The sequence below is a fragment of the Sciurus vulgaris genome (assembly GCF_902686455.1).
Source record: "Sciurus vulgaris genome assembly, chromosome: 15".
Lineage (NCBI taxonomy): Eukaryota > Metazoa > Chordata > Mammalia > Rodentia > Sciuridae > Sciurus > Sciurus vulgaris.
The window spans coordinates 19,449,017-19,468,649 of record NC_136476.1 but is presented as its reverse complement, the minus strand read 5'-3'; the positions used below and the strand labels follow the sequence as shown (position 1 = coordinate 19,468,649).

General features: G+C 38.0%; 1 protein-coding gene across 1 annotated transcript in view; it reads left to right on the top strand.

Moving 5' to 3' along the window:
* PGM5 (phosphoglucomutase 5) overlaps positions 1-19,633 on the top strand; it is a 218,759-nt gene that overhangs the window by 11,422 nt on the left and 187,704 nt on the right. Inside the window, exons 2-6 of the mRNA XM_079112036.1 lie at positions 5,916-6,078; positions 9,480-9,626; positions 12,855-12,980; positions 16,169-16,359; positions 16,956-17,110. Of these exons, the coding sequence (XP_078968162.1) occupies positions 5,916-6,078; positions 9,480-9,626; positions 12,855-12,980; positions 16,169-16,359; positions 16,956-17,110 (782 nt within the window). The remainder of the gene's footprint in view (positions 1-5,915; positions 6,079-9,479; positions 9,627-12,854; positions 12,981-16,168; positions 16,360-16,955; positions 17,111-19,633) is intronic.

Here is a 19,633-nt window from a genome sequence, read left to right as displayed (position 1 = left end):
ATAGAACAGATGAGGCTTCCCAATGATCTCTGCTTCTAGAACAATAAACAGAAATTACGCTGAGTTGGATGAAGCAAGAGCAAGAAATAAAAGCAGTGTAAGTTGAACTATTCTAGGCAGGGCTCTATTTTGCAAGGACAGCTTTGTGCAGTGAACTCAATGGCATTGAAGAGTTAGCAGGCTTTGCACATACAAATGCCAGGCAGAGGCACAAATGGGGACAATGAGGAAGGTTCTGGTCAGGACGAGGATGCAGATATGGGCCTGTCACTCCCTACCATGGGATATGACCCAATAAACCAAGATATTGAGGAATGTCATACTTTTCCTTTTTTAAAAAAAGTGTCTTATTTAAAGCTAAAAAAGAGGACTCTTATGAAAGAGAATTCACACATGAAAACAATCCAGTTTTCATTAGTATCATGTTACTGAGCCTAGGCAACTTTTTAGCAGGTTTGGTAACTGAAGAAGAAAGACACTGTAGTTATGCAGTAATTTGCTGGTTAATTATTGGCAAATGACATCCAATTTAATTTATTCCACAGTGTGGGGTTAGTTTTTAAACACTTTTTAGTTTTACATATAAATATTTGAGGTAGAAGAATACTTTTATATTGATTAATTAATGTTAGTACATTTCAGGAATGGAAGATTATACATCATTAAAATCATGTTATAGAAGAATATTCAGTAACACAGGAAGACAGACATGAGGGAAGGGCTAGACATATTAAGTACATATCGTGGGCTACACAACAATCCTTTCCATAAAATATACAAATAAATGAAACAGATGGATACCAAGGCACATAGACAAAGGTTGTACAGAGAAGTGATAATGGTGGACATCTTTAGGTGGTAGGATTGGTTTTCATTTTCTTCTTGCTTATGTGTACTTCATACATGTTCAAGCCAGAACACACATACATGTAGTTATAATAGGATTCCTAGTTAATAAAATAACAATTGCTCTGAGCAAAACATACCAGCAAGGAAGGCAAATGAAATATACTGGGAAACTGTTGGGTGCTGGACACTGTGAACTGGGCTGGACTATGTTACTTTCTTTCACCCTGTGTCAAATGATCTTTTAGGTTTTCCAGACAACAAAACTGAGATAGGACTTCAGGGTCATGCCCACCATGACATAGGCAGTAAGTAGCAAAATCAGTTTTATATTCTTTTCCATTGGACACCATCTTGTCTCAGAATACTTAGCTCTATTTTCCTGACTCAGGCAAACACAAGGAACATTTTCATTTCTTATCCAATTGGAGTCATTGTCTCACAAAATAACAGAAAGCAAAGCCTTTTCTAGTTTTACTTAGTCAGGCCCTCCATCTTAAGGCAAAAATTCCATAGTGTTTTCCAAGCACTGAATTATCTAATTACTAGGAGGGACAGAGTGTCCAATTTTCACTTTATTTTTCAGCTGAAGAAAATTAGATATCCTCATCTTCTAATGAAATCTTCAAATTGGGTAGACTGATTGAGGAACAGACTGGGCCAAAGTTGTAGATGTCTGTGAGTGTTCTGCACTTGTTCAGCTATTGGGAATCATATGTGAAATCCATGTTGGCTTGGTTCAAATGAACTCTGAGCCCTCCCTCCAGCCCTGGAGTGTTTTTAAAGACTTCCAGGGGTACAGGAAGCTGAGGGTAAGCTTTGTTGCTCTCATCTGGTCTCCATGTAAGAAAGCATACTGCACAATCATCCATGTGCAAATGGAGAAGTCCCTTGATGTTTGAATAACCACATCCATGCCTTGTCTTGAGTCTGTTCTTTCTCAAAATTCCACTGCCATCTCCCACTTGTTCACATGTAACACTCTCTGAGAGCTGGTACCCCTATCTGACATCTGGGACTGAGAGTGAAGCCCTGCAGTCCATGGCAGCTTGGCTTGGGGCTTCCTTTCACAGTGTGTTTGGGTTTTAAACTGAGACTACAGGAAATAGGCATCTTGTGTATCTGGCTCTCCACAGAACTTGGTAGATGGAAATGGTGAAGACTGTGTGGTCCTGTAGAACACTATCTGTGAACCATCAAGAGTGTTTCTGTTTATTATTCTCTTCACTCTCCCTGATTCACTATGGGATACAATCTCATTATGGGGACATGAGTCCATTACAGGGATATGACCTAGTAAACCAAGGATATTAAGGAATGTCCTACTTATCTTTTCCTTTTTAAAACAAGAGTGACTTATTTAAAGCTAAAAGAGAATCAAAGGGCAATCTTCTGTCAGAGAATTCACACATGAAAACAATCCAGCTTTCTTTGGTGTCATGTTACCAGGGAAGGAGAACATGCGTATGAAATTCTGGGTTTTTTCTGAGCTGTTAGACTGGGGATTTTAATTGTAAATCTTTGCTCTCTAGGACTTTAATTTGAACTGATTAAAAACTGAGCTCATACTAAATTTAATTTAGAAGAGCAGTTGTTAACATTGTGAAAAAAGGGAGTCACCAGAAATAAAATAATTTAAAAAAAATGAGCTGATGTAAAGGAATAGAAGTACTGGGGAGAAAACTTTCATGTTTTCTCTTTCTCAGACACTGGGCTTTGGCATGTGGCTGGGCATAATGTTTCCCCCAGCACCTGTCATGCCCCTTCACTGGGAGAAAATGATTTTAGTAGGTGATATTTAAGGACAATGGAAGGCATTGGCAGCAGGTTAGAAGAATAGATCATAAGGAACTGCATGAGGAAAATGGTGGTAACCAAACATGCCTTCTCCTGAGTCCCCCTTCCCCAAGCATTTAAAGTCATGACAGTATAGGAACAAGTTCCTGCTGTCTGTCTACCTATCTGTGGATCTGGGAAGGCATGTGTGACACGTTTGTGTCTGCAGGGGCCCATGTCATAGTGTCAGGTGTCTACCTGCAGCATCTGTACCTGTATGCTTCCTATGTGTGCAAGCGACAGTGGGTTAGGGTCCACCTTGCTCCTTTCCAAGTAGGAACTGAAGGAAATGCTCTTCGGTGGCAGTGAAGTCCCTCCAGGTGAGCACCCCTTCTGTAGGGCCAGGTGTGGTTGCCCATCTTCCAGCCAAATCCAGACCCCACAGTGTGGCAGGTGCAGCAAGGGGACAGCAGATGCCATAGTTTGCCCTCTCTGGGCTGTGGTCTGGGTTCACTCAGGAATAAAAGTCAAATGCTGCCCGTTTTCATTGCTGAAAACAAAACCAAAACAGGTTATGTGAGTAGAACAACTTTTCCTTGTAGGGTAGCCGTCTGCTACTCTGACAGAGGGTAGTATTTCTAGGACTTTTTCCGAAAGTGAAATGGTACTTAGAGAATCTATTATCTCAAAAATATTCCTTTTAATTATTGGGGGTGCAGGGTTTGTGAAGACAGTAGTATCATCTGCGTCATGTTTAATTTTACAGAGAGTTTTTCTTTTTAGAGTTTCATCTTAAGTGAATTTTTACCACCTTGTACCCTGTTGACTGCCTCTGAGGCTTTTCTTGAGCCCCAGGGAAAGGAAATGGTTCTTGCTTGGTCAGGGTTAGAGCCAAGAGTTGTATCAAGGCTTTTTACTTCAAAGTGAGTGATTTGTATTTAAACAGCAGGGCCTCCAAAAACTCTGTGTTCTTTATCAATTAGTAAATCTTGAAAACTATGTTTTTTTTCTCATGACTATGAGAAAAAAGCTATTTTTTAAAAAAATCTTGGACTAATTGGAAGAAGGAAGATTGACATAAGAGGAGAAAAATCGAGACACACAAAGGAGTATAGGATGTGAAGACAGGCAGAATAGAGCGGTGTTGCCACAGGGCCACCCAATAACAGAAATCGAGAGGCCAAGAAGATCCTCTACTGGAGCATATGGGGATGCATGGCTCTGCTGACACCTTAATTTTGGACTCTGGTCTTCAAAACTTCAACAGATTAAATTTCTGTTATTTTACCCACCAAGTTTATGGGACTTGGTTATGACAGTTTTAGGAAATGAATACAGATTTGGGGTTAGATTCCAGATTTTGTATTAATATCCCAGGGCTACCATAACAAATTACCATGACTTGTTATCTCAAAAGAACAGAAATCATGCTCTCACAGCTCTGGAGACCATGAGTCGAAATAAAGGTGTTGGCAGGACCACATTCCCTGAGGTTCCAGGGGAGAATCTATTGCATGGCTCTTCTATCTTCTGGTGGCCGTCAGTATTCCTTGGCTGTCCAGACTTGGGGCCACATCACTCCGATCTCTGCCTCTGTCTTCACGTTCTCTTCTTCTTCTTCTCTTCTCTCTGTCTATTCTAGTAACTACAAAATGCCATCTCTTCCATGGGTCCAAATCAATCAACCTGCAACCAGGTAGCTGTGAAAACTGGGAGTTATGTTCTGACTCCTTTGCTCTTTGCTTTGGTGCTAGTTATTGATTACCATTTAAGAAATTATCACGAAACTTAGTGACTTCAAACAGCAATATGTATTTTGGTTGGGGGGTGGTGCAGAGTACTGGGAATCAAATCCTGGGGCCCTTTGCCAATGAACTACATCCCCAGACCTTTAAATTTTTATTTTGAGACAGGGGATTGCTAAGTTGCTGAGGTTGGCCTTGAACTTGTGACTGTCCTGCGTCAGCCTCTTGAGTCAATGGGATTATAGGTGAATGTCAATGTGCCTGGTTGCAACACATATTTACCTTTTCTCAGTTTCCATTAGAAAGGAGATGAGTTGATTTGTTTTGGGAGTCTCAACAGGTCACAGTCCAGTGTTGGTAAGGTTTCTATCATATGAAGAATTGTTGGGACCTGCAGGATCATCTACAAGATGCCTCAGACATGGAGATGGCAAGTTAGTGCTGGCTGTAGGTGGGAGCCTGTATCTGGAAGTGTTGACCCTAGGATAGCTTTGCTGTTGAGCTAGAGGATATAGGTTGCCTTGGCTTGTAGGCTGCATTAGTATTCCTCAAATGAATTATATGGGGAGAGAGGAGGGATCTTGTTGAAACACAGGTTCTTATTCAGTAGGTCTTGGGTGGGCACTGAGGTTTTGCATTTCTATCAGGCTTGCTGGTGGTACCCACCCTTCAGGTCCTGTGTGTCACAAGGGGCCTGCTCACCAAGCCTGGTGGAACATTGGAGTCACCTGTGGAGCTTTAAAAACGGCTACTACCTGGATCTTACTATCAGAGATTGTGATTTAATTAATCTGGCATTCAGTTCAAGTACTTTTTTTAAAGCTTCCTAAATGATTCTAGTTTGAAAAAAGCTTTGGGAATGACTGGATTGGGTGACTGTATCTTATTTTAAGACAAAGTGTAGTAAATAATGCTCTTCAGGGATGTGCTTCTTATTTTTTAAAAAGCTAGAGAGTCTGGTCACACCCATGGATGACTTCCAGATCACTACTTAGTATGACTTGATAATTCCTTCTATGTCCCCAGCACATGTCATAGTGGCAGAAATAGAATTCCTACCTTAAGGAGAATGGTTTCCCTGATGAGTACTGTTAAAATATGGCTGCTGAGGATATAGCTGCAGTCAGCTAGCACCCCTGCTGTATGAGCTTGCTCAGAGGCCCAGGAAGCCAGGGAAGAGAGCAGTATTCCCTTTCTTTGTCCTTGTAATTTCTAGCATGTTCATGGACATAGCTTCTGAGTCTGGACCAAACTAAGAACTTTTACAGTTCCAATGAATCCCTTGGTTATCTAAAGCAGATGTTTTAAACTACACTGAAGATCAATGAGCCATATCCTATTTATAGGCTAGTAATGGACTACTAGATTTGGACAGGGCCCAAAATTCTCTCTACCCTTCCCCCCACCCCAACCTAAAGCCCATTCAGTTCCTTCGGTTAAGTGATTGATTGTATGTTAACAGAGTCTTGAGCACTGTATTATTAAATGCCTTCAATTCCATGCAACTTGGATTGATTTTTTTTTTTTTCTTTCTTCTGAATGGTTTAGATTGGACGACTGATTATTGGCCAGAATGGCATCTTATCAACTCCTGCCGTTTCCTGCATTATCAGGAAGATCAAGGCGGCTGGTGGAATTATTCTAACAGCTAGCCACTGTCCTGGAGGACCAGGGGGAGAGTTTGGAGTGAAGTTTAATGTTGCCAATGGAGGTATGTGATTTAGAATATTCCACAAGTGCAATTTCTTTCCTCTTATATTATCATCGACTTACCAGGACCCTCTGATGGTAGATGAGCAAGGCAGAGAGGAATTGGCTCAAGAAAATCTAGTGAGGTGCCCAAGATGATGAGATAAGGAAGTGACGTATTGGGCTTTTGGACCCATTTGGTTGGTTGCTTGCTTCCTGCGCTATAGTGAATAGTTGATGCTTACCTGATACGGGAGGCCTTTGGATTTTAAAGTTGGAAAACACTCTGAAGGTCATCTAGGCCATTCCTTTCATTTTACAGACATAATTGTAGTTCTGAGAGGCTGCGTTATTGTGGAAGGGCATACTGTTCCTCAGGGACAGACAAATGATTTTTAGCCTAAGTCCTAGGCTCTAGCATTGAATTCTTCATGTTCACATGTATTGGCATCATTCATGAAATTACCTTCCTAATGGTATAGAGAGATTTAGTTGGTTTTACTATAGCATCCCTCTTCTGAAGTTGCAGGCAATCATCTCTTCAGATTGTGTGTTATGTAAATAAATCTAGTGGATAAAAAACCAATTCTCTATAGCATTAATAGGCACAGGGAAATGGGACATATTTGGAGTTATATGGCTTTTAAAACATATTCAGAGGACAGGACCATTTAAAGCGTGTTTCTAAGTGGAGGAGAAATGGAAACCATGAAAAAATGCCAATGTTTTGAACACTTATAATGGGTCAGTGACCAGGCTCAGTACTTTCCATATGTTGTCTCATTGAATTCTCATAACAAACTGATGGAGAATTGAATGATTAAAAGTTACTTGACCAATAGCATGCAGTAAGTTGTGGAGCTAGTTTAAAATCTAGTCTCTAGGCAAGCAGAGGACTTATGAAGGAGAAGGCAAAAATGGGTACAGATGTAGCTTTAAAGGGTGCAGAATGGAAATTTGGGGAAGTAGTTGGCCTGCATCTGTTCAAAAAATTATGAAGAAAAGCTCATTTCCAACATAATTGGGCAAGAACAGAGAAGGAACTTGGGATAACGGGTGATGTTTTGTAAATATGCTCTGGGAAATTTGTTGAAGAGTCTTGAGAATTTGTGAGGATCCTGGTAAGCAGCCTCATACTTACAGAAACCCAGTGTGTGTGATTTCACAACTTCCTTCAGTGCCTGGGAGACTGGGAAAGGTAGAGACGGGGGCAGACGATGGTGGTGTGTGAGACTGGCAAAAGGCATTGTGAGCATGGCGGAGCATCAGGGCGTGGTGACGAGTGTCTGAGCTAACATCAGCCTCTCATGATTCCAACGTAGCCTCTGTGATGTGACCTTCACTAAATCATATCATCTTTTCCAATTGCAGTTTCTCCATTTGGAAAATGAAGGTAATAATTCTTCTTCTGCTTTTTTGAGTGCTAAATTCCATATGAAGTGTGAAATGTGTTCTATGCAAGTTTCCATACTCATTGCTTTGAGTTCTGATGCTAATAAAGGCAGGGCTCAAATGGTTGATCACGGAGTCCTATCTGGGACAAGAGACTAGAATTGGCTGATGGCCTGAGATTGATCAAGTGATGACAGCCACTAGTATAGGAGTGAGGAGTGGATTCAGAGTCAGGTGGATAAATGATAAAGAATTTATGAACTGCAGAGATTCAAATTTGATATTTTCAAAAGAAAGATTTTTAAGAGATATAAACAGCTAAGTTATGACTGTGCCAGGCAGCGATTAAAGTAAAATGAAGAGGAAAGTCATTGGAGTGGACAGTGTTATAAGGGACTTGGAAGTTGCCAAGGAATTCAGAAGTCGTTGAACAATGAGATTTTCGACATGGATGGTTATGTCGAAAGAGAATTATGTAGCATTGTAGAACCACTGTGCTCGGTTTTTAAAGTTCAGGGATTTCTTAAAAATGATCAACACAACCAGAGATCATGCTGTGATGCTGCAGGCATAGAGGGTGCAGGGGCATATTCAAACATCTGGCAAACATAAAAAAATGCTAGCACTACTTGCATTTTTTTATGTTTTGTGAAGGATAAAAAGCGATAAGGAGTGAAGGAGAAGGACACTATTTATATCTTTGAGATTTTCACTTTTCCTATACAAGGAGATAATTCTTGGTGAAATCTATCAGACTATCCATTGCCATCCCTTTTTACGGACTTTTTTGGGGAGATAGTAATGGGGCTGTACTCAAATGTGGCATTGTCCAAAAGAAATATATTATGAATTACATATATAATTTTAAATTTACTAGTAGCCACATTAAAAAGTGTAAAAAGGAATAAGTGAAATTAATAGTATATTTTATTTAATGTGCTATATCATAAATATTCAACTTGTTATAAATATAAAATTGAGTGCAAACTATTGTATTTTATACTAACTTGTAGTTTTAAAATACTTTTATTTATTTAGTTATTAATTATGTGGTGCTGAGGATTGAACCCAGTGCCTCACATGTGTTAGGCAAGCACTCTATCACTGAGCTCCAACCCCAGCCCCAACTCTTAAAATTTTGATGTGCATTTTGTAACTGCAGCCCATCTCCATTTGACTAGCCACATTTCAAATGTTCAATAGCCAAATATGGTTCATGCTTATTGTATTGGATAGTGCAGCCCTAAGGACTGACATCTAAAACAAATCAAGAAATAATTTCTGTCTAGTAGAAAATTATAATAAGCAACTTTGTAAATAATGTTTCTTATATAAAACTATTTCTTTAATATATTAGATATTTCACTATACTTTTTTAACTCCCAGCCCTCTTGCAAAAAATATCCAAAGAGGTTTACATTAAGACATGCACATTAAAAGAAGAAAAGCAAGGAGAGAGCAACTATTGATTGATTCCATGTTTGATGCATTTAAGGTCTATCACTCCTTAATTGTCTACTGGGCCTGCTGAGGTGTGACCAGGTGTGTGAACTGGGGAAAATGATTCACCTGGCTAAGCTTACACATCAAGGAGGGAGCAGAGCTGGGGTTAGAAATCAGATTTTCTTTCTCTAAGTGCACTTGGGAAGCTGTGATTTGAATCTGGAATCCCTCACTTGTGTCAGATGCATATCCTGTTTGTGTCTCATATCCTGAATAAAACTGATTACATAACCGGGTCTCCCTAGCAGGTGTGAAACTATTTTTAGGGCAGATGTATCATTGCCTAGAAGTGGATTAAAACAAACAAACGTGGGTTATTTGTCTGTATAGAGCAGGTGAGCTTGACCAAATTTCCTCCATAGTGGGTGCACGCAGCATAAGAAACACTCAGGATAATTGAACTGTCAATGATTGTCCATTGTTTAGAGGCCAAATAAATCTTTCTCCATCTTGGAGGAGGATGGTAATATTTCTCTGATTGAAATTCCTGAGACTCAAAAAAATGTGTTTTGGATGTTCAAATTTTAGGTCCTGCACCAGATGTTGTCTCAGACAAAATCTATCAGATCAGCAAAACGATTGAGGAGTATGCCATATGTCCTGATCTTCGAATTGACCTGTCTCGACTAGGAAGACAGGAATTTGACCTGGAGAACAAATTCAAACCATTCAGAGGTAATATACAGATTACACATATTTTGAAGAAGTCAGAAAAGCCCCATGGATGGGAGTACCTTCCAAGTTGGGTGCATACCTTGGAGTCCAGGTGTGCATGGTTGGAGTAGGGCTCTCCTAGTTGGTGATCAGTGGTTTTGTAGGGGAGTAGACTCGTGAAAATTACTGAATTATCAATCTAAAGGGTGACTGTGGATAAGCATGTGGCAACTGTATGTAGTACAGAGAGACATGAAGTCAGCCATGATATCCAGAATTGGACACTTTCAAAAATTACTTCTGAAATTCTATTATTTTCTATGTAGATAAAGTTCTATGGTTGACGTCATCATATCATTCCTGGAAAATTGCTAAAAACTGCCTTTGATTTTCTAAGCAATTAGGGTGAAGGTGCTAGAATACCTTAGATACTTAAGAAAAGAACAAACAAGTCAATCAGGTCATTAAATTTCCTATGGGAGCCACAAGTTTCTATTGCAAGCCAGAACCATGCTGTTCAGCCTGATTTTTTTTTTTTCCTGAGTACTGGGATTGAACTCAAGGACACTTGATCACCGAGCCACATCTCCAGCCCTATTTTGTATTTTGTTTAGAGACAGGGTCTCACTGAGTTGCTTAATGCCTTGCTTTTGCTGAGGCTGGCTTTGAACTTGTGATCCTCCTGCCTCAGCCTCCAGAGCCACTGAAATAATAGGAGTGGACCACCATTCAAACTAATTTAATGCACAATAACTGATCACTGACTCTATACCAAGCATAGTTAGGAGATTTCACAAAGAAATTCACTAACTCCCAAATGTATTTAGGTAAGTGGTTCAAGAATTCAAAAATTAGAATGAAATTGATAAATAATAAATAACAGAGTAAATAAAACTTCTGAAGTACTCAGAACATAACCTATTTAATAGGTTAATTTTGAATCATATAGCGACATTAGTACCGTGTGTATATCATTTTCTGCTTTTATATTATCCTACTGCTTTTCCCCAGAAGGCATTTCAGTAGCATCAAAACTAACATGTTTATTCTTTTAGTGACCCTACAAGATTCAATACAGTTTGTGTTAAGATGCTCTCCTCGTACAAGTCATTTAACTTAGCTAAAAAAGATAAAATTCTTGGTTCATGGCCTCTTGATATTTTAGAGACAAGGAAAAGTTTAAAATGAACTGTCCAGGGGACCATTGTGTTGGGTCAATGTTACCAAATTTTTCTTAACAAATTTTGGAGTTCATGGTTTGCTCAGCTAGTGAGCAGAAATTCATTGAAACCATGTGCCTGTTTTTATTAATCTAGTTAAGAGTAAGTGCATGGACAGGTGTGCATACACATGGAATGGCTAGACAACTGAGGACAAGGAATATGTTATGGGAAACAAAATGATTTGAATATGGTTGACTACATATGTTTGGAGGGACTGGGCTATCAGATGACTGAGGTGTATTGGGCATTACTATTGGGAAGCAGTTTATTTATTTATTTTTGGTATTGCTTATAGTTGTTGAAGAGTCCCAGGTCTTTGGTGAGCTTAGGGTTTGAGCTCATTGCTGCAGTCATATTGTGAGTTGGATGACTTTTCTAAAGTCATTCTGCTGCTAATTAGGGTGCCTGCGGAGGCTTTCCTGGCTCCAAGGAGCATTTGGAGATAATCTTTTGAAATCATCTGTGTACTACATTCTTGCTGTTTGAAGCATTGAGTAAGGCTTGAGTTAATTGGAAGCAAATTAGTCCTTGGTGTGTCACCTTAATGTGTCAAGAACATGAAGTATTAGATATAAACTTGGAATTTTTAAGGACTTCTTGTTTCCTTGTTTTTCACATATCTGTTTGGTACTATGTGTTAGCTGTTGTAAATACCAAATGTCTTTAGGAAAGTGGTTCAAGAATTAAAGAACCAGAATGAAACTGCCAAAAATACTATATTATTGAGTGAGTAAAACTTCTGAAATACTCAGAGCATATATTTTATTTTGTAGATTCATTTTTATTGTGGCAACATAGGACATAAAATTTGCATAGCATAAAGTATAACCATTTTAGCCATTTTAGGTATATAGTTCATGGGGATTAATGTTTAATTGTTTTCTAGATTAATATCCCCCTCATTTCAACAGGTAATTAAAAACATGCCTTGTTCCTTAAAGTAATTACATTAAATTTTAATAGACATATATACTTTGATTTAAATATAAAGAAAAGAAGTTTTAGATATGTATTTGACTAAATGAAGGGAAAATTTCATATCACATATTAAAATCTCATCCATTAAATATTGTATCTGATTGTTATGAAAATTATCGAAGATGAACTGGTAACATCTCCAGTGCAGATTTAAGCACTTCAGGGCTCCAAAGTGTTATGTATGTGGAAAAAAATTGAAAAACAATATACCTATGTTTTAAATTTTAACTACAAATTTAAAAAGCAAGACTCCTGGGTAAAACTTTAGTTCCTCAAGAGTCAGCTATTTATTACTTTTAGAAAAAGTATTTTGTGAGAATGAATTATATGCTAATGCTGAGTGTGGAAAATATGGTGTGTTCTGGGTTTTTCAGATTTCGAATAAGTGGAAAAGACTTGTTCTGAATTTCTGGTCATTGGGCGGTGCCAGACACTGGAAAGTATTTGTGTTTAGTGAGGACTTTCAGATATTTGGTATTTACCTGAAAATTGGCTGCTAGATTGGGTACAAAAGACATTTCCTGCAAACTCAGGAATATAACTGTCATCATTAATTCTGCACTTGATCTGGTGGGTACAATGGCATTTGGAAAATAGGGGTCATTACTGAGGTCACTCTGTTATTTGTTTCACACCAGCTGAGTCATTCTTTGGCCAGCCCCCACAGGAAAGGCTACTGGATATGCCAAGATGCCTGTTAACATTGATACGTGTGCATTTTGAGGGAGAGAGATGGTGAAAAGAAGTTGAGGGTGCTGGTGACAGGGCACATTTTTATCTTAAATTATTCTTATGGTTAATTTTTCACTGGTAAAGATGAATTTATAATTTGATATTATTTTACTCATTGATCATCTGAGAAGCTTGTAGCATCTTGGTTATACCTGGATTTGTGATTTTTGTCTACAAAGGGACCCTGTACTTTCCAGATAACACATGGGATTATTGTGGAATTGAGGTCAGGATTTCATGCAAGTAGGATAGTTAGATTCTAAGTCTCTTTCCTGGGTATGGTCATTGACATCCCTGTTTGATTTTCTGATGTCAGTGGAGATCGTGGACCCTGTGGATATCTATCTCAACCTCCTCCGGACCATCTTTGACTTTAATGCCATCAAGAGTTTGCTGACTGGGCCCGGCCAGCTGAAGATCCGTGTTGATGCAATGCATGGAGGTGAGCTAGTGGTTTTCCACAAATTGGTGAGTGAGAAATGTTAAGCAGACCTCTCCACATGTTGGGTTTCTGAGATTTTGAGGAAGGTTGGATTCACCAATAATCACACAACTTGTGTATGTTCAGGTATTTGGAAGGCTCTGGAAAACTTCAGGACTCTAATTTCTTTCTTTCAAAGTGAATGAGAACAACAGTTGAATAAATGAGTTTGAGGCTATGTCTGTGAGAGTGTGGAGTGGATTATGACTGTATTTATGTATGTGTTTGTGATCACAGCACATGCCATAATTTAAATAATCCAATAATTCAAAGTTTGTTATGAAAAAGAAAATCTTCTGATTTCTCATTTCTCCTCTCAATTTCTTTCTTTCAAGATTCAACACTTTCCAACTCTTCTTTCTTTGGGTATTTATCTACCCTGTCACTAAATATGAATACACAACTCCAGGTTGACTGTTCACTGATGACCATCACTGACTTCATACCATGTAAAGTTCCCTTCATGGGCCTATGCAGTTATTCCCCAACCCCCAGCCCCTGGAAACCAGTCCTCTGCTTTCTGTCTCCATAATTTTGCCTTTTCCAGAAAGCCATAGAAAGGGAAGCATAAAGTTTGTAGGCTTTTACTTTAAGTTTCTGTCATTCAGCATGTTTTTGAGATGTAGGCATGGTGTTGTATCAGAAGTTGCTTCTTGTTATTGCAGAGTAGTATTTCATTGTATTGATGTACCACAGTTTGTTTATCCATTCACTGGTTGATGGAAATGAGACTTTTATCCCTAGTTTCTTACTATTTGAATAACCTTGCTATGAATATTTACAAACAAGTCTTTTGGTGAACATATGTTTCCATTTGTCTTGGATAAGCTTATAGGAGTGAGATTGCTGAGTCAGATGACATGTGTATATCTAACCATGTAAGAAACTATTAAACTTTTCCCCAAAGTAGATGTACCATTTATACCACATGCAATGTCTGAGGGCTCCAGTTTCTCTGCATCCTTGACAACACTTGGTATTGTCAGCCTTTTCAATCTCAGCCATTTTACTCTATCTTGTTCATCTCTATTAGAATATGATTGATATATTTTTTCATTTTTTTCACTTTTAAAAATTTATCCTAATTAGTTATACATGAAAGTAGAATGCATTTTGACACATTATACACAAATGGAGCACAACTTTTCTTTTCTCTGGCTGTACATGGGGCAGAGTCACACTGGTAGTGTAATCATACGTGTATATAGTGTAATAATGTTCATCTCATTCCACAATCTTTCTTATCCTGACACCCCTCCCCTTCCCCACTTCCCTCTGCCAAATCCAAAGTTCCTCCATTCTTCCATCCTCCCCACCTTCCATTATGGATTGGCATCATCAGAGAAAACATTCAGTTTTAGGTTTTTTGGGTTTGGCTTATTTCACTTAGCATGATATTCTCCAATTCCATCCATTTACCTGCAAATGCCATAATTTCATTCTTCTTTAAGGCTGAGTAATGTACCGTTATGTAGATATACTACATTTTCTTTATCCATTCATCTGATGAAGGGCGTCTAGGTTGGTTCCATAGTTTAGCTGTGGTGAATTGAGCTGCTATAAACATTGATGTGGCTACATCACTGTAGTATGCTGATTTTAAGTCCTTTGGGTATAAGCCAAGGAGTGGGGTTTTTAAAACTTTTCTTCTCTCTGTATAATTTGTTTCCTCTAGGTTTCTTTTTCCTGTTTGTTGGTTTCACACTCGTGTTAATTATGTTCCTCAAAATTTCAGTGGTTCTTGGCTGGGAGCTCTGAGCCCTGAGGGTTGGATCCTCTATGGGCTTAAGTCTAAGGGCTTCTGACTGGGCTGCTTTGCTCTTTCCTTTTGAGCTGATTAAATTCCCCAGAAAAAGATCTTCTAGGTGTTTACCTTAGCTTTACATGGCCTAGAGAAAATAGCTCCTCTTTCCAAAGAGTTGGAACAATATTTCTGAATTTGAGCCTCATTAGCAGGCTTATGTGATGTCAATCTCTGAATCAATCACTCTGGCTGGGGGACAAAGGACATCAATCGGGTAGACCTAGGTCACCTCCTTAGCCTTGGGTGCAGTGAAATTTAGCTGCTTTCATACCATATTAATTGAGATGGAGAAGAAAGTGGTTTATCAGAAGAAACCCCAAAATACTGCTAGGAGAGGAAGAGAGATGTGTACTAGGCAGTCAAAATTCAAACAACAACGACAAAAACAAAAAAAATGTTTACTATTTGAGGACTGTACTATGTTAGTGGAAAATATATGAAAATGATAATTTACATACATCTCAGCTAACAGGATTACATGGTGGTACTCAACTGTGCCTAATGTGCTACTGCAGGTTCTGTTCCCCAACTCATAACATTCCTTCCATTTAGATGGAACTCTCCCACCCATGTCAAATATATATTCTTCTTCAAGTTTCCTCAGCAATGCTGCTTCCTCCTGGAAGCCTTACCTGAGCTCATTACTTCTCTTAAGCCATTGGATCTAATTATTTTATAAATGTGCTTGGAATGGCACCTTTTTAAATTTTACCGCTCCAGCCTCCCATCTGTAGATCTGACTCATCCCACAATCAGATTAAGGGACCAGGAATGTACAAATTATGTGTTTTGCCTCTATCTCTTTAATACCTAGGATAGTAGTTCTATATTAGGCATTCTGTTCCAGGGAACAGGGAAATACTATTCCTTAGCACGTATTTTGCAAAATGTGCTTACTTTTATATACTACTTCAGTGGTTTACAGTGTTTAATTATGCCTTTGGCAGTGTTCAACGATTACACAAAGGACACTGTAGAACACACTAGTGCTTTTGCCTATATTCAGCTAAAGCACTTAATGCATGAAAAACAGCACGTAATGAATCATTTTTAGATGGTTGATTTCTTTTAGGCAACATATTAGAAAAATTTGGGGAGAAAAACTTTGTCTGGCAGAATTATTGACTATATCTTCTTTATACCAAACACAGTCACTGGCACATGGATGCTCAATAAATGTAATAAAAGTGAATATTATTTTCTGTTGTGTCTTAGAAAAGCCTATAAAATTTATCTTTTTTATTCTGTGTGATTAAGTGGGCTTGCTTGTTCTTACCAGAACAAAAATACCAAGGAGAGAGGATGCTGCAGATATTTCACATCTTTTTCCTTTTCTTCTTTTTAGTTATGGGACCCTATGTGAGAAAAGTTCTGTGTGATGAGCTGGGAGCTCCAGCCAATTCTGCAATAAACTGTGTTCCCCTGGAAGACTTTGGGGGGCAGCATCCTGACCCAAATCTGACATATGCAACAACCCTTTTGGAAGCCATGAAAGGAGGAGAATATGGATTTGGAGCTGCATTTGATGCTGATGGGGTAAGTAGGAAAGTTTTCTGTCTAATGACTCTTTTACCATGTTTTGAGCCAAGTATTGAAAACCAGAGAATTAATGAACACATCTGGAGCTGACATGCACGGGGCATCTGGACCCTAACTGGCTCTGCATCTGTTCTCTTTAATGGCTAAATATTGCAATTAAACAGTCACTACTTTTTTTAGTTTCAGATTAACATATGTTATAAAGAAGTTATTTCTTTAAAAAAATATTTATACAATAAATCTTTATTTATAGCTGGTTTTATTGAAAACACCCTGTTAGGAACCTATTCAGCAATAATCTCTGCTCTCCATTCCATTTGGAAGGAAGCTGGAGTTAAAGCTATGGAGGCTACTGAAGCATGAAGCAGTCATGCACATCTCAACAGGTGGAACACATTGCTCGTTGTGTCAAGATTCTGGACCCTTGATATTCAGGGATTTATAAGGATTCCCATGCTCTCTTTGGCCTGATTCAAATTGCTTTAGGATGTTTAAATGCAAGATGACAGTAAAGTGGCTTGAGATGATTATGGGAATGGACTGCTCGCAGCAGATGCTTCTGTCTGATAATTTTCACACATTCCTTCCCACAGGACCGTTATATGATCCTAGGCCAAAATGGCTTCTTTGTGAGTCCTTCTGACTCCCTGGCTATCATTGCTGCCAACCTCTCTTGCATTCCATATTTCCGTCAGACAGGAGTTCGAGGGTTCGGGAGAAGTATGCCAACCAGCACAGCCCTCGACAGGTAAGCAAGGATGTCACTGTTAAAAACTTTATGAGTGGACCTCTGATGTCAACATCCCCTCCGTCAGCAGCTGGTACTCATCCTCCCCTAACCACCTGTGAGCATGTTGAAAGCATAGGAACTTAGAGGCATGGTACGGTTTACTGGGTAGGCATGCAGAGCAATTGGCCTGAGCTTGTTTCTTATTTCTTATTTGATCTCTGTGCCTTCCTTTGCTTACCTGTAAAATGGGGATAATGATATCATCCCGACATGGATCATTATGAGGTATGAATGAGGTGACTCATGAAACACATTTACCAGAACACCTGGTATGTAGTAAGTACTTCACAAATGTTTAGTATAAGAACTTACTGACTGAATATCAAAGTATATGTAAGTGAAGTAGTAAGGAGGATGGAGATTGAAGTCAGAGTATTTATAAAAGTTTGCTTGTACCTTCATTAGCTCTGTAAAAACAGCATGGTGGATTGTGAGAATGATATGAGATAGCGATGGAATTGCCCAACAGGAGACTGATCAACGTAGTTGACCCCTATGAAGTCAATCTCCTTTCCCTACCCTTCTTAGCATCTCTTACCTTGACTTATGAAACTGTGAATTTGAGTCTAATATTTTAAAACAGCATATATTATTACAGAAGCAGGACATATGCATGATGAAAAGTTGGAGAACACAGAAAAACAAATAAGAAAATTTATATTCTTTATGGAATATCTTTCATAATACACATTGTACACATATAACTAAAATACATAATATAATATACATAATATGTATGTATGTATGTTAGTGCCAAAGGGAGCTCAGAAAGAGCTCCTTTTACTTACTGCTTGTAAGATGTTTTTTATTGTCCATTAACAATCTCCAATGTTCTATTGATTCATTTTTGTGGCATCTGAAACCAAGATCATATTCGAATTTTCCCTGGGTGTCCCCAAAATGTCTTTATGGTAGGATTCCATCCAAGACTACCTGTTGCTTCTGGTTATCTCTCTTGCATCCTTTCTTCATCTAGCACAGTTCTTTTCTCTTGTATTTAGTGACAGTGATTTTTGAAGAGACTTGACCAGTTGTCCTGGAGAATCCCACCTTCTGGATTGTGTGGTTATTTTTCTCATAATATTATTCATTTAATCATTTATCAAGTAAAAATTCATATAAGTGAAATGCATGGCCTTAAGCATTCAATTCACCAAGTTATGAGAAATGTGTACACCCATATAGCCAACCACCTGGGTTTCCATCACCCATGTCCCCCACAGGCAATGATTGCTGCAGTTTCTATCACTGTGTATTTGCCTGATTTAAATTTCACACAACAAATGGAATCATATACTGTGTACTTCTTTGTTGATGACTTTTTTCACTTAATATATACATTTTTATTCATTCATGTCCATAGCATGGGTCAGTAATTTGCCTGATTTAAATTTCACACAACAAATGGAATCATATACTGTGTACTTCTTTGTTGATGACTTTTTTCACTTAATATATACATTTTTATTCATTCATGTCCATAGCATGGGTCAGTAATTCATCTCTTTTTGTTGCTGTGTGGTATACAAATACATGAGTTTATCCCAATTTATTTTTCCAGTCTCCCATTGATGGACATTTTGACCATTTCCAATTATTAACTATTCCAAATCATAATGCTATAGCACTTTTATATGATAGTGTTTTTGTGGACACATGTTCATTACTCCTGAGTAAATATCAAGGGGTGGAATGGTAGTCATAGGATAGATGTATGTTTAGTTTTAAAATAAAATACCTGTTTTTTATTTTACACTCTTAATTACAATTTATGAGAAGTTCAGTTGTTTCATATGTTTAACAACATTTGGTGGGGTAGACTTTTTTATTTTAGCTATTCTAGAAAGCATAAAATATTATTTCATTATTGTTTAGATTTACATCGTCTCAATTACTAGTGAGGTTGAGTGCATTTTCATGTTTACTGGCCATGTGTGTAACTTCTTTTGGCATATATTCAGAATGTATTGGCTCATTTTTAAAGTTGAGATCATTGGTTTTTTTAATTACTGATTTGTAGAGGTTCTTTATATTTTTTGGACAAGTCTTTTATCATATATATATATGTTGCAAATATTTTCCCTGCCTGTTGCTTGCTTTTTATTTTCTTATTTATGTCTTTTGATGAGTAAGTTTTAAATTTTTATGAAGTCCAGTTTACTAATATTTTTATTATATTATATGATTATTATGTATATTTTCATCTTCTATGAAAAATATTTACTTACCCCAACATCAGGAAGATGTTTTTTCTCTTAGAATCAATGCTGTTCTAACTTTTCATTTATGTTTATGATTCCTATTAACTTTTACGTACGGTGTGAGGTAGCAGTTAAAAAATCAGTTGGCCATATAAATGTGTATCTATTTCAGGATTCTCTATTGTGTTCTCTGAATTTATTTGTTGATCTTTATGAAAATATTACATTGAAATCAGGCAAATCTGCCAATACTTTTTTCTTCTTTGTCGTGTGTGTGTGT